A 15,123-nucleotide genomic window follows, 5' to 3' on the forward strand; every position below is an offset into this window, starting at 1 on the left:
CGGCTGGGCCGGTCCAGGTTGGGCCGGTCCAGGCTGGACCGGCATAACACCATGCTAGTGTTAACTGACATCCGTAATAAATTTCATGATGAGATTAATGCAAAGAAAAAAAATACCTAAGCAGTGTTTACACAGGATAGAAAATATCAAGATGATGAAAGATTTTTTTATCACCGTCAGAAATTAACACAATGATTCATGTAGCTGATCACACTTAATGGGAGATAAAAGGTTTGATGTTGTTGTTGTTGTCAAAGATTAACACAAAATAAAACGAACCCTTCCATGAACAAGAGAATAATTATCATGGCAGAAAAATCCATAGGGTCAGTGGGATAGAAGCCCAGAAAAGAAACAAGCATCTAAAATGCCAGGCAAAAGAAACGAACTTAATTAATTATGTATGAAGCTTCCATAAAGCATTGCAGAGGACAAAATGTAAATAATAATGATAATAACTGACTTAGTGCATAGCATGAGGGTATACTCTTTGGTTGAGGAGTTTCAGAATTCAATTTAGTCGCAGCGTTGTTACCGGACAGAGACTTCAGTTGGTAATATTCAAGATGCTGGACAAATTGATTCCAAACAATTCTACTATATCTTCTAATTAAAGTAGTAAGACATTCCAAAGCAGGATCCCAGAGAAGAGAAAATCTATTATGTAAGATGCCAATAACCCCATTAAATATTAGAGGAACATAATCATCATGTAGCTTTCCAGATGCAACGACCATCTGTAATCTGGAGATTAAGACGGCAACCTTTCGACTTGTCAACACAGAAATTGGAGTTGCTTCGATTGAAAGTAGAAGATCAACGACCTGGTAGACCAAACATTAAATTCAAAAAATCCAAGCAATTACTTCAGAGATTGATAACAAAAATCAGTCAAAAACATACATTTATGCATTCAAAAACTTTAGCTGAGTCAGATTCCTCGTATTTAACTTTCTTGAGAGGCCGATCTTCACTTGTAGGAGGCTCAACCGGAAAATTATAATGAGAAACAATTCTTAGGGTTGATATTCGAATTTCCTTATTAGGTAGGCTTAAGTTATCTGCAAAAATCCTGATTGAATCCTGAGCATCTTCAACGTCAACTTCAGCGAACATACGCTGGGAGACACCAGCATCATCTTTTGACCTGTCATTAAGTATATCTTCAGCTAACAAAGCACTAATATTCAAAAAGTCAAAACAAGAATATGAAGAAGCAATGGTATTACACCATAAGAAAGTTTCCAAATATTCAGCTACAGCAGACAAAATTCTGGGAGATGATTTGTGTTTTTTAGCCATATGCAGAAAAATGTATGCTTCTGAAGGCCCGCTACTCTCATGCAATAACAGCTTATGATAAGAATTCAAAGTAGCACCAAGTAGATCTTGCCAAACGGACATTGGAACACCTGCAATGCTATCTGAGGAAAATTCACAAAGTTAACTCCACAGGAAAAATCCCGAAGCAAATGTGTAACAACCCAAAACATGGCATACCAGCATTGACTTCCAAGAGTTGATCAAGAATTCCAATCAAATTCCTGATTAGCAATGGACTTCCCCCTGTACATTCAAAAGATGGGTAGCATCTTATAACTCCCCATAAAACAGCTAACTTGGACGAAAGATCTGAGACACTGTTGATAGTTGAAATGTCACTTAATAGGTTAGCCCAATAATTTAATGTCTCAATAAAGAATTTGCATGTCCTCCGTGGAATTCCATCAAGAATATTACTGGATTGTCTCTCAAAAAATTCCAGTATCAATACAAGGACTTCATCTGGTGAGGTCTCAATCATTTCATCAATGGTACTGTAGATGAAGCAAATAAATGCCACTTATATGACTGCTTTATGCTCATGATATTATAGAACAACAGATTGACAGAAGCTACCTGACTATATAAGTTCTGCAGGCAAGTACAACTTCAGGATCCTTATGAACGAGTCCTTTAACAAACATAAGCAAACTGCAAAAAATGCAAGAATAAATGTTTCAAACATGAGTGCACAATAAAATACTTGCAAGAAATATTTTCAGCAACTTCAAAGCTCTGCATAAACAAAAACTAACCATCCGCCAATACCTTGAATGTTCCAACTTAAATGCTGGGACTATTTCCATTGTTATGTATATATAAGAACTTTTTTGAGGCATGTCCAGCAGACAAAGCACTAACTGCAAAATCTTATTAGAAACGACAGGCACTGCAGCCTCAGAAGAACAGTCTCTTGAGTTAATGATTTCCGCAGAAACAATGCAGGAATGCATGAGCAATCTAATAAGCTCTATCATTTTGTCTCCATCTAAGAAAATAGAGAAGAATGGCACATAATCAGAATATCAGCTTCCTGAAATAAAGATAAAAAATACCCACCAAACATCCCCAAAAATAAAATCAACAAAATAAATATAGCAACATTCAGAAAAATATAATTTAGTGGGAAAGAATGTACATCTCACCAAAGCATTTGCCACCCTTGCTAAGACGAACAGCAGTCGTTAGGAGGGTCAGTAACTGAACTAAGTGAGCCAAGCAACCCTTCTTTATGCTACAATATATACTCTCAAATAAGCATTCAAATACAACCTTCTGCTCTGTGTGATCTATCTCTTCAAAGAATCTATGCAAAATACTATTTACAACATCAAGTACAGCTTCTGAACCTGTAAAAGGGAAGCCAAGGTGAGCAATTGAAACATCTACTGAATATAGCACAAGCCTGGAAAAGAAGAAAATTATACAAAAAGGGTATATAAACATACATATAAAGTTCGAGAAAATGATCAAAATGGTCCATTGATTTTTTATGAAGGATCAAAATGATCTCAACTATATTAAAGGACAATTATGATCCAACAAGTCTTTAAAGATGAATCAAAATAGTCTCATGTTGAGACTATTTTAATTCCTCTCTAAAGACTTGAGGAACCAAAATGATCCTAAAAAAACGTTCGGACCTAGTTTGATTTTTCATAAGAGTCAAGGGACCATTTTGGTCATTTTCCCTATAAAGTCCTAATCACTGCAGGTCAAATAGTACACCCTCGACAGACGTTATCGACAAATCTATCAGCGTAAGAATCATAGATCAATGACTATGATTCACAGTCTTTATTTTTGATGCATTTATGTATTGTAGTTTATCTATTTGCTATTTATGATTGTATCATTTCTTTTGAGTTTGCTTGAGTTGTGGCCCAAGGGGTATTTGAGCCATTATCATTTTATTTTCTAGGCCTACATATTGTGACCTCTTCTATTGTAATGGGACGATGAATAATTATTAATGAAAATTCAGCTTTCTTGTTCTTGATCTCTTTGTGAGTTCTTGAGAGGAGAAACCCTAGGAGAGGGCCACGCATCACCTATCAACCGTCGGTAGATTATGGGACTCGAGGTTAGTACTCGTAGTATTTTCTTATCGTTTCTTCCTTTCCCCTACATCCGACCACCTCTTCTTCTCCAAACAACCGCCGGCCATTTCAAGTCCTCAAGTCGCCGGTCAACCTCAACAAGATCCCTTCCACTTAACTCACACCCCTTCCTCCTTAGCCAAACGCCACCCAAACCCCAAACCCTAGCCGCCGGCCTTCCCCTCCCATGGATCCAAAATTGGTTATCTTGCCTCTTTCCAAAAGGGGAGAATGAAGATTAGGAGGGAACTCCAATTCAAAATATGATTTCAAATTCATATTTTGAATTATTTTCTAAATTGACATAATCCATATTAGGAAAGTGCTCAATTCGTGGATCCCCACCCCCCGTTGGCCACCCACCCTCTAGCCCGCCGGCCCCTCCCCCCACCAATTGATCAACTTTCATACCACCAATTCCCCCCATCCCCTTGCTCCACCGTCGGCCACCTCACCATTGTCTTCTTGATGATGATTTTAATCATCATTAACTATTGCCTTAATTAGCCTACTTAATGTGGGAGAGATTTTAATTCAATTTGAAATTCAAATTCGAATTTCAAATAATTTCACAAATTAGCTGTTTCAAATTAGGAAACTTCCTAAAATTAAGTCTAATTAAAATTTAATTAGATTGATTTATTTTATTCTTCCCTAATTTAAGTTTGTAAACTTGGAAACTTGGCTTTCCCTCCCAATTCCCCTCCCCCACTCCCCACATGCGGCCTGCCTCCCTATAGGCATCAATTGGAAATAATTTTGAGTTTCAAATTATTTCCCTCCACCCTTTTGAAATCTGAAATAGAATTTCAGACTTTTTAATTCATCCCATACACCACCCTAACCCTAACTTAGCCCAACAACTTCCCCTCCTCCTCAGCCGACCGCCACTCCTCCCCCTTCTCTCTTGAGTTTGCTTTTCTCATGAGTTGTATCTCTTGAGAAAAGAAGAACTCAACCTTTCTTCACCTTTGCTCATGAATGGCCGATCCCGATGTTGATCTAGGGTTCGTATATGATAATCAAGGAAGAACGAACATTCCTCGATCTACCTTCTTCAATTTGAACTTGAACGTCGACGACTCCGTGGAAGGTTACATTGACCGCATCACATTCACATTGGCACCTGCAATTGAGGAACACCTCCCAATCGGATCATGGTCGATTGTGGGACGCCCACAAATCCAACCGTCGTCGGCAACCTTTCCATCAACCAAGATCATAGGCTTCTTCTTCCAAGTGGTGATCTCTCTTCTAGTATGGAGTATCTTCTTCCGCTAACCCCACGAGTGAATGAGTGAGGAGGTCCTCAAGGTGAAACCTCTAATTATTAAATTGTGGATTTTATTATTGCGCTCATAACTTTACTCATGTCTTTAGAGTATGATTGAATTGTTATGGTTAATCTAAATTGTACTTCTTTGCCTAAGCAAGTTGAAAACTACGAATTTATAAAATCTTTCTTTGTTGTGAACGATAAATTTATATGGGAAAGCTTTAGACAATTGCTCTTATTAACTTATCGTTAACTCCTGGTGGTATCGCATCACTCAATATCAACTAGATCTTCGTTCGTTGGCTCACCCATAGTTCCATCAACGATGGAAAGAAAACTAAACTACCACCAAATAATTCATTAATTCTACACCTATCAATTTTTAGTATACTTTATCAGTTTCATAACTCCCCAAAAAATTAATCATATATTTTTGCCATTTCCTGTGTACTGGTTTGTATGACTCTCATGAAAACACAGAAATGAATATTACTGTACTTAATTAATTCATCAAAAAGACACTTACAGCTGATAATTCAAATGGTAAAAAGATATTTAAAATGTTTAAGAAACAAAAGCTAACCTTGAGAAATATATCCTACATGAAGGACAGATTCTTCTATTAACAATATAGCAAAACTTGCTTTTGAGTGCAAACGTGAGAATGTTCCGCTCATGAAGCCGTAGTAGGAAAATGTATATATATATATATATATAAAGTCCAAATGAAATCAGAGCAACGAGTGCACCCTCAATATCAACTGGATCTTAGTGTTTTGGCCCGCCCATAGTTCCATCAATAACATAAACAAAACAAAACTACCACAAAATAATTCAATAGTTCTGAATCTATCACTCAAAATTAATCACATATTTTTGCCATTTTTGTGTTTAACAGACTAAATACACCATATGATGAGGACATCGTCAGCGATTTCGACACGTGTACGATCGGAGACACCGGAGATCGACGGCCACGATCAGGAGTTTTATTTTGAGTCAGTTTTACGGTTTTACCCTTATGGGTGGTGAGGTGGTCATTTGATATTGTAGCCCCGAGGGCATTTATGTCTTTTAGTTTTGTTTCATTTTGGCCTATTTATATGAGGTCTCATGCATTGTATGAGGGGATGATGATTATTGAAAATGAAATTCTTCTCTTTGTGTTCTCTTTGTGAGTTCATATTTTCTTGATCTCTTAGTGATTTCAACTTTCCTAGATCTCTGTGTGAGTTCTAGGAAAAGCCCAAAGTGAGGGCAAAAGCAATACCCGCCAGTCGTTGGAAGCGTCCTCGATTCATGGTTTATTTTGTCTTATTGTTTTCTTCTTTTCCTCCTCCCCACGCCAAGCCCTACCCGAGATCCAATCATCCACCGCTTTACCCACTAGCTTTCTCCACTACAACCCAAGCTCCATTAAGAAATCCTCAAACCCAACGGCAAGCACCCTCTTCCTCCTTTGGCCGCCGGCCACTACCTTGCCCCAAGCCATGATGAAGATGTCAATCATCGTAATGGCTCCTTGATTGTGGCCTAGCAATAAATAAAGGAGTTACCGATTTTTGAATTTCAAAATTCGAAATTCAAAAACTTTCCATATTTGCAAAATTCCAAAAAAGGAAAGTTTTGAATTTGATCCAATCCAAATTTCATGACATGTGGAATTATTATTTTTTTATCCTATGTGGCATCAACATGATGGGAAGGTAAATGATCAATCTCTAATCCCCCTCCCCTCTCTCCATGCCGCCGGCCTAACCTTGAATGGAGCCCCATTCAAGCCACCAATTAATGCCTTGATTACACATGAATTTGAAATCAATTTCAAATTAATCTTTCCCCTATTTCATTCAAAACCTGAAATTAATTTCAGGTTTTGAAAAAATCCCCTCCCTCTCTCTATTGGACCCGCCGGCCCCCCTCTTGATGGGCTTCATTAAATGCCCATTAATCCTCCTTAATTCTATTTGAAATTTGAAATCAATTTCAAATTGTTTCCCTCCAAATTTACTCAAAATCTGAAATTAATTTCAGATTTGAGTAAACCTCATTCTCCCCTCATCTAACCTAAATCCCTTCACCCAAGCCACCCGCCCCCTCTCTCTCTACCTTGGCCGCCCCTCTCATTTCTCCATCCCTTGTGAATTTGGAAGCCAGGAGAAGAAGAAGACGACGTCCTTCCACCTCCTTTCCCCTTGGGTACTCCTTCAACCCTTGGCGAGAATGCATGGCGGAACCCGAATGGAACTTTGAATTTGTGCATGACGATCGAGATCAAGTCGACATCATCCAATCACCATTCTTTGACGTGGGCTTTGATTTCGATGACACCATTGAAGAATACTTCGACCGTATCCATTACACCTTAGTTGACGTGATCGACGAGCAAAGGTCAAAGGGACGTTGGATCATCATTGGACGACAATCATCCTCCACCACTCAGACCACCTATCCAAGAACGACGATCCTAGGTTCCTTCTTCCTCGGAGTGACCTCGATTCTAATGTGGATAATCTTCTCTCGCCAAAGCTTAGTGTAGTTGAGTGATCAATCTCCGAGGTGAAACTCTCATTATTAAATTGTGGATTGTTAGTTAATAGCTCTTCGTATTGCTACTATTTTTGTTTATCTACAAGATTTGGTTAATCTACATGTGCTCCTTCGCCTAAGCAAGTGGAAAACTAAGGTTCTTTATTGAATTTCCTTGTTATTGCAATAAGCTATTGAGTGGAATTACATTGCCAATTTATTCTTAAGTTCATTAATGAGCTCCTGTGCATGTTGGTTTCACATCACCATAATATGCTGGTTTGTGTAACTTTGAAAAAAGACTAGAAATTCAAACCACTTTAACTCAATTAATTCATCAAAAAATGCTTATATTCAAGAAGGAAAGAACTTAAAATGTTTAAAAAAAGAAACGCTAACCTTGAGGAATATCTCTCGCGCTTAGAACAGATTCTTCCATTAACAATAGCAAAACTTGCCTCGCTTTTGAATGAAGTCGTGAGGAGGTTCTGCTCAAAACATGCCATAATAAAGCCGCAGCCCCAAGTTTCTTTGCAGCGGATGAACCTTTCACCACGTCCATTATTATTTTTCTGATCCCTGAAAATATGAATAAAAAGCCAATCAGTCACTTCCTCAAAAAATCAATGAAGATACACTAAAGTGGTTCACATTACCATTTTTAAGTTGATTTAAAGGAGCATTCCGTAACAAAAATGAAACAACCTCAGCCATAAATTCTTGGACATAATCCTTTGGATAGTACCTTAGTTGGGCTGTAATTCTGTTAAAGCGAAATTAAATGATGTGAGACCATTAAATATATATATACCATCATGTTTAATTTGTTCAATGCAAACACCGGTCTATATTTTGATTAAGTGCATGGATTGTATGCTAGATTGGTATCTTTCATCAATTTCTTTTCAATTCTAGCAAGAGAAGTGTACTTACTTCAGGAAGTTGACAACATCCTTTACAAGATTCTTTTGCAAATACATAACGATATACGACCAAGCCGTGAAGACCTGCAATAAGAAAACCACTTATAATTGAACGCACATTTGATGTCATTAAGTTTCATTATAAATGCAACAGGTTAGCAAAAAAACCTGCTCAAGGACTTCAGGATCACGATCTCCTCCGCTAGAAAGAAGATTGGTTAAAGAGCTAGCAAACCTTTCCAAAAAACTGTCACAAGCATAAAGGTCTGCCAATATTTTAGTACATAGTTGTTACAAAATATACGTCATACATGTTCTGAAAGTAAATGATAGGTTAAATGACTAAGTAATTGCACCCAGCACTAGAATTTAGATGTTTAAGAGTCATAAAGAAAAATAGGAATACTTAAAAACACATGTAGAGCTATATGAATAGAAAGCCAGATTGGAGGGAAAATCTCAAAATCCCATACACAGAAACTTACGGCAAAAATTCTTCAAGGACATCCCTTGAAAAAGCAACAATCAACCTGCAAGTATAATAAGAGATTTTAGCAGGATCAGCTCTCACACTTTACTAACAAATTTATTTAGTATAAAGTAGAGATCAAACTAGAAAAGCGGACATGGTAAACGAAATTCTCACAATATACAAAAAGAAGAAAAGGCAATGGCTTTGCTATTATGAGGTTGATACCATGAACGAGGCTTAGCACATGAAATAAATTTGAAATATGCCATCAAATGCAATAAACAACTAACCAAATTCAACCAAAAAAAGAGGCTGCTATACCCTCGTCTGAACTAGAAATTTTAACTCATAAAAGAAATAATTTGCATGTGAAAAGTGAAAAGTGAAAATATAAAGCAATGACTAGTTTTGCCTATGTTCAATTAATCCAGGCGGCAACTCCCACATTGGGCTTTGCAAACCAGGTTGTATGTAACAGGCATGAAAATTGCACAGAATGCATGGAAGCACGCCAAGCTACATAGGAGGTCACACAAGAACTAAATCCTTTTTCTAATAAAAACACTTTTTTATCTTCATCTTTAATACATTTCACTTGAATTAAATCCTTACTACTCATATCTCTTTGTTTAGCTAACTTATACATATATCTTTCGCCCTCCTTAGTATCTACTCTATTATATAAATCATTAAAAGCCAAAATATTTGCATTACAAATTGTTTACTTAGACTCTTTATGGGCATCTTCATATATTTCTTAATTATCAGAGTTTTTACAGTTAAACCAATTTTTTTAACAAATCTTCTAATTTTTTATATTTTCTTGCAGATTTTAATTCCACCCCCAACTATTTTTACTATTAGTAGCTTTTCTCTTTGATACTTCAAGGACATCTTTACAACATTCTTAATATCACTAGTTACTTTTTCCCACATAATATTAACTTCCTTATGCACAGAAAAAATCTGAAGTTCTAGAATCTCACTCGCAAAAATCTTTTTGTTAATATTCTTTAAATGCCCCCATCTAATTCTCTCTATCATTTAAAATGGATAAAAAATAATAATCTAATTATTATTATTTTCTAAAATATATAATCTTCGCTCTTATAATCTCATATTAATATATTTAAATTTATATAATGAATTTGCACTTATACATACATATTTATATCATTAAATATTTTAATAATTAACCCAAAATATAATTATCCTTATTTCCAATTAGCTAATATCATGTTAAATTTAATTTTGATTTATGTAGGCATAACATCTCAAAATTTAAATTTAAATTTAATACATTTTAATTAATTATATGATATTGTTATTAAATTTGTCAACTGCTAAGTTCCACTAAATCTAAATATCCTCTCTATATCTCATAATTTATATTTTTTTAAAATGTTTCTCATTATTATCTTTTTCTACAATCAATAATCAATCCCAATAAAGTCTTAAAATATACAACAATTATATCTATAAATTGAACTATAATTAAATTCTTTTCTAAGAAAATTAATCTTCCTTTCACAAAAACATCCTTACCTTCTTCCCTTATACGTGACTTCCGCTTGCCCTACTCGTCAAGCTTGTTTCCTCTCTCTCTCAAGCTCACTCGGTCTCACTCCTCCCCTTCTTCTCCAAGTTGTAGAAACAAAGCCAACGATGTCACCAAACGACGAAATCAACCCTAACCCTTCGGCATCCACGACACCAAAAGACAGGAGTGGTCTCTTCATCTTCACGCAATTTGGATCATTCAGCTTCTGCAACACCGAATGTCTTCTTCGTCTTCCCGATGTCCTTTGATTTCCTCAACTTCATCGATTTCTAGGTGACACAAAGCCACATATGCGCTTCGTATTCGACAGATGATTCCTTCTTCAACTCCTACACCTTTAGATTCCTATGGCTCCAAGCTATGAAACAATCACTTCCGCCTCCTTTGCCTTTCAATCTTCCTCACCACCTTTGGTTTATTCATGTGACGAGATCTCGAGTACGGAATATTACAATGCTTCTCCATCAAACGTCTTAATAAATGTATTGCTTCCATAGTAGACCTACCCAGCATGAATCCAAATTGATTTTGAAAAACATTAGTATCATGCCGGAACCTATGCTCCATAACTCTCTCTCATAATTTTAAAATATGACACATTAACTTAATTTCTCTATAATTCGCACAATCTTGGGCATCACCTTTATTCTTAAAAATAAGAATCAACACACTCATTCTTCACTCATCTGGCATCTTTTTATTCTTCAAAATAATATTAAAAAGTTTAGTAAGCCAAGAAATTCATTCATCTCTTAAGCATTTTCACATCTCTATCGGAATATGATTAGGCCCAAAAACTTTTCCACAGTTCATTTTCTTTAAAGCCTCTCTAACTTTGGTTTTACTAAGACGTCAATAAAAAAAAATCTTTATTTTCATTTAGGATGCTAAGATCACTAAAGTCAATCATATTCTCATAATCTTCATCGAAAAATTTAGGAAAAAAAAACTCATCCACCTTTGTTGAATATCCTCTTCTAATAAAAGTATTTTTTTAATTCATCTTTAATACACTTCACTTGAACTAAATTCTTACTACTCTTATCTCTTTGTTTTACTAACTTATACATATATATTTCGCTATCCTTAGTATTTAATATATTATCTAAATCATTAAAAGCTAAAATCTTTGCATCGCATATTACTTTCTTAAACTCCTTACGAACCTCTTTATGTCTTTCTAAACTCTCAGAATTTTTACATCTAAACCAATTTTTCTAGCAAATATTCTAATTTTTTATCTTTTCTTACACATTTTAATTTAACCACCAACTATTTTTACTATTAGTAACTTTTCTCTTTGATTCTCCAAGCACGTCTTTAGCAACATTCTTAATATCACTAGCTACTTTCCCATATATCAATAGCTTTCTCATGCACAAACAAAATCTTAAAATCTAATATCTTACTTTCAAAAATATTTTTTTAATATTCTTTAAATAAAATTGTTGTTGATTATACCATAATATTCTTTAAAGAAAATTGTCGTTGAGTATACCATAAACAGCTTAGATATTTATGATCTTAAAGTTACTTTGGTTTTATACCATAAACAACTCAGCTAACTAACTTTGTGATCTATTGCTTGGCCCCACATACATAAGAAATATTCAAACAACGCTAGAGGGTACTCAAGATATCTTGTTAAATGGAAGAGAAGGCTTTCAACTAAGGATTCACGGGTGCAGTTCTAACATCTATAATACCCAATGCAGTTGAAGATGAGTAGGATGCTCGCTTAGGCAGTGGCTAGGTGAGGCCATAATGCCTCACAAATCCGTCATGAAATCATCATTAATAAGGTGTGCCTAGGTGTTCCCCTTCACCTGAGCCATCGGGTAATAGGGTTAAGAGTTTAACTCGAAGATGCCTTGATAATTAATTTGATTTTGGGTTAAGGCCAAGCCAAAAAAGCTAAGTCAGGAGCCAAATTTGTGGCTCGGACGAATTTGAAGTCGATTTCAAGATGGACTTTAATTAAATCAAGCTGGCTTGCAATCAACTTGAAATAGAAATAATATATATATACTTTTATTCTCAAAAAAATAAAAAATAAATAAATTCAAGCTAGCTCGATTCATAATCAAACCAGCTCGAAATCGAGCAAATTTGAGCCGAGCCAACTTGAACTTAAATCGATTCAAGTAACAAGTCGATTTCATGCGGGTTTATATAAGTTTGATCAAATATCAGGATCAGCTCGAAATCAAATCATTCTTACCCCTATTGGGTAATAAGGAGCATTAATAAGTTGATGCTAACACTTCCAATTTTGAAGACAAATTTGTTATTTTTTTATGATAACTTGAGATGAGATGACATGAAAAGAACATAGATAGCCGGAGAAACAATGAAGCACTCTTTGAAACATGCTGGATCAAACATATATGCATATCTTTAAGTACTAATTAATCTTAAGAATAATGAAGAAGAGTCTGGTGATATAAATAAACAAATGGAGGGTTATAAATGTAGTAGTAGAAAGAAGAGCACGGATGATGGATAAATTGAATATCAGATTATCCATGCGCTATACGTGATACAAGCTTCAACAGCTTAATTGTGTGCACATTAGATAAACCATTTGCCTAAATTATTCAACTTTTTCATGCAATATAACCAAAAGATTCACCATGTAGTCCAACATAATTTCATATGATGACTTATTTATGTCTCTATTCTCTTCAAACTGATTCCTTACAAATAAAACAAATTTATTAAAGATAAATATGTTTCTTTTACTGGCCCACATTGCCCAAGCAAATGCCATATATGCTTAACAATTCAAAACCTTAGGCATTAAGCAATAGTATTCATTTGAGGGTGCATTGTCATTATTAGTTTAAAGGTGTTTGGTACTTTGATAAAACTAAACAACACATATACCCTAACAAGTAGTTGAAACATTAGCAGAAACATCTATAGAGGCAATTTCCACGCCAAGGAAATTGATGCAAAAATCTAAATTTAACGCAACAAAAAAATCCAATTAATTATATCATGTCCTTCTTTGAATTTGGGTGATATTTAGTGAGTCTAATATGTATTTTTGATAGTCTATGTTAGGTATTTTCAATTGTTTGTGTGCTTATCGTAGTATATTAGTTGAGTAGCATGGTTTTCAGTTAACAAACCTTAAAGTCCTCCCCATTGGAGCTAGACTAATGAAAAAGGTTAATAAACTTGGTTTCCACTCCTTAGGGGGAAAGAGGTATGAGAGGGTTGGGGAAGAGAGATGGGATAAGGTTTCAATTTAGATAAGATTACCATGACTAATAGCATGGCCGAATAATTTTTAGAGAGTGGAGGTGAATTAAAGGGAGGGAGAGATATAAGATTACCATGACTAATAGCATGGCCGAGTAGTTTCTAGAGAGAGGAGGTGAATCAAAGGGACGGATAAAGCGAGAGAGATATAGAAAAATATAATAACATGAATTTAACTTAAATTGAATTGAAAATATAGTTTACAAGAGCTCCTATGTATAGACAAATAAAACGAATTGGAACCTGAATACAAATTTAATCCATGAAACATGATCGATCCTAAGATGGATGGGGTTGGCACAGACAAGCCTGCCCTAGCTTGGGTTGGTGTGATTCTAACTGTAGGTCAGCCTGCATCAATTTGGCCAAGTGTTGGAGAGACTCTCAAACCAAAAACCTAACTTGCACCTAGGCACTCAAGCTAAAATGTAAAACTCAGCCCCAAACTTATCGGCCTAAACAAAAATATGCAGTCAACACAACTGACAGGATTATGTGAGCAGTACTTGCATTAGGATTGGTTCGAGAGACAGCTTTGCTCCCATTTGCAATCTCCCAACAAGTTCCGAGAATATTAACTCTTTCTGCAGTATTATCTGAGGCAAAGTTTGGACTAATGGCATCATCTCGTCATAAAATGATATAAAGTCCTCTGCTGTGTTAAGCTCCTGAAATTCAAAAGTATCAGCAGGTTAGTTCCACCTCTCAACAACTAGAATTCAGCAGGGAAATAGAATGAGAATTGGAACGAACTTACTCTCCAGTATAATAAAGCCTCCCGGAAGAAGGAAGAGCCATCCTTGGGTTCGGACCCAACGTGTTCCAGGCTACGGAATACATCGATATCAATTTCCTCCACTCGCTGAGAAAAAGTCTTGAACTGCAAGCAGCGATAGGAACCAAAACGAGGGTATCGGTATCAGAATTTGTCGAAGAATGCATGGTTGAGAACGAGAGAAAGGAAACTAGGGTTCTAATCGTGCATACCACAAAACGCCGACCGTTTGTCGAGGTATTGAGGCATTTCACCGCCTGGGACTGCGAGGTCGCCATGTAAACAGCAACCCCAGCGCTCCCGTTCCCTCTCCCTCTCTCTCCTTTTTATGTTCGGTAAAAAATTTGGTGTTTTAGGGGCTGTTTGGTATCGGATTTACAGCGGGATTTAAGTCGGATTTAAGCTAAATCCAGCCAAACGGTTTTTTTGCGCGCGTTAAATCCCGGCGAATCCCTCAGTTCGGCGGATTTATGGTATTTGGCCGAGCGCGCGAAAGGGAGAACCTTCACAGCCAGCGAGCTCCCGTTGATCAAAATGTCGTAACTTGCGATCCGACAGGAAGGGAAAGTTGCCGAAGGAGCGAAGTCGAACAGCCACGAGCCGAAGTCGCGACCCGTGCAATCTCTACACCTTCGCACTGCGAAGCAACGAACCGAACAGCAACGACGAAAATAAAACATGAAAGGCAAACCCTAGACCCCTCTAAGTTATTATTGATTAACTTAATTAATATAATTTAAAAAAGTAATAATTAAGTAATTAATTAAATAATTAATATTATAATTAGTGCATAAATTAATTATATAATTTAACTTAATTAAATAATTAATGATATAATTATTAATTAAATATTAATATAAATAGCTTAATTAATATAACTTAAAAGCACCATGTTATA

General features: G+C 35.8%; 1 protein-coding gene across 3 annotated transcripts in view; it reads right to left on the reverse strand.

The window, feature by feature from the left end:
* The window catches only part of LOC110112141 (small subunit processome component 20 homolog), a 37,250-nt gene extending 22,466 nt beyond the window's left edge, over window positions 1-14,784 (reverse strand). Inside the window, exons 1-15 of one of the 3 annotated variants that reach the window (XM_020844243.2) lie at window positions 14,438-14,784; window positions 14,208-14,330; window positions 13,961-14,118; window positions 8,636-8,680; window positions 8,319-8,397; window positions 8,161-8,234; window positions 7,884-7,990; window positions 7,627-7,806; window positions 2,469-2,672; window positions 2,092-2,311; window positions 1,900-1,974; window positions 1,501-1,817; window positions 1,232-1,424; window positions 904-1,147; window positions 488-824 (exon numbers count right to left, since the gene is read on the reverse strand). In XM_020844243.2, coding sequence (XP_020699902.1) covers window positions 488-824; window positions 904-1,147; window positions 1,232-1,424; window positions 1,501-1,817; window positions 1,900-1,974; window positions 2,092-2,311; window positions 2,469-2,672; window positions 7,627-7,806; window positions 7,884-7,990; window positions 8,161-8,234; window positions 8,319-8,397; window positions 8,636-8,680; window positions 13,961-14,118; window positions 14,208-14,330; window positions 14,438-14,503 — 2,422 coding nt within the window. In that variant the 5' untranslated portion in view covers window positions 14,504-14,784. Of the gene's footprint in view, window positions 1-463; window positions 825-903; window positions 1,148-1,231; window positions 1,425-1,500; window positions 1,818-1,899; window positions 1,975-2,091; window positions 2,312-2,468; window positions 2,673-7,626; window positions 7,807-7,883; window positions 7,991-8,160; window positions 8,235-8,318; window positions 8,398-8,635; window positions 8,681-13,956; window positions 14,119-14,207; window positions 14,331-14,437 lie in introns of those variants that run through there. The other 2 variants (XM_020844242.2, XM_020844245.2) reach the window with 2 other exon arrangements.
* Window positions 14,785-15,123: the final 339 nt, after the last annotated feature.

The sequence above is a fragment of the Dendrobium catenatum genome, unplaced genomic scaffold (assembly GCF_001605985.2).
Source record: "Dendrobium catenatum unplaced genomic scaffold, ASM160598v2 fragScaff_scaffold_1482, whole genome shotgun sequence".
NCBI lineage: Eukaryota > Viridiplantae > Streptophyta > Magnoliopsida > Asparagales > Orchidaceae > Dendrobium > Dendrobium catenatum.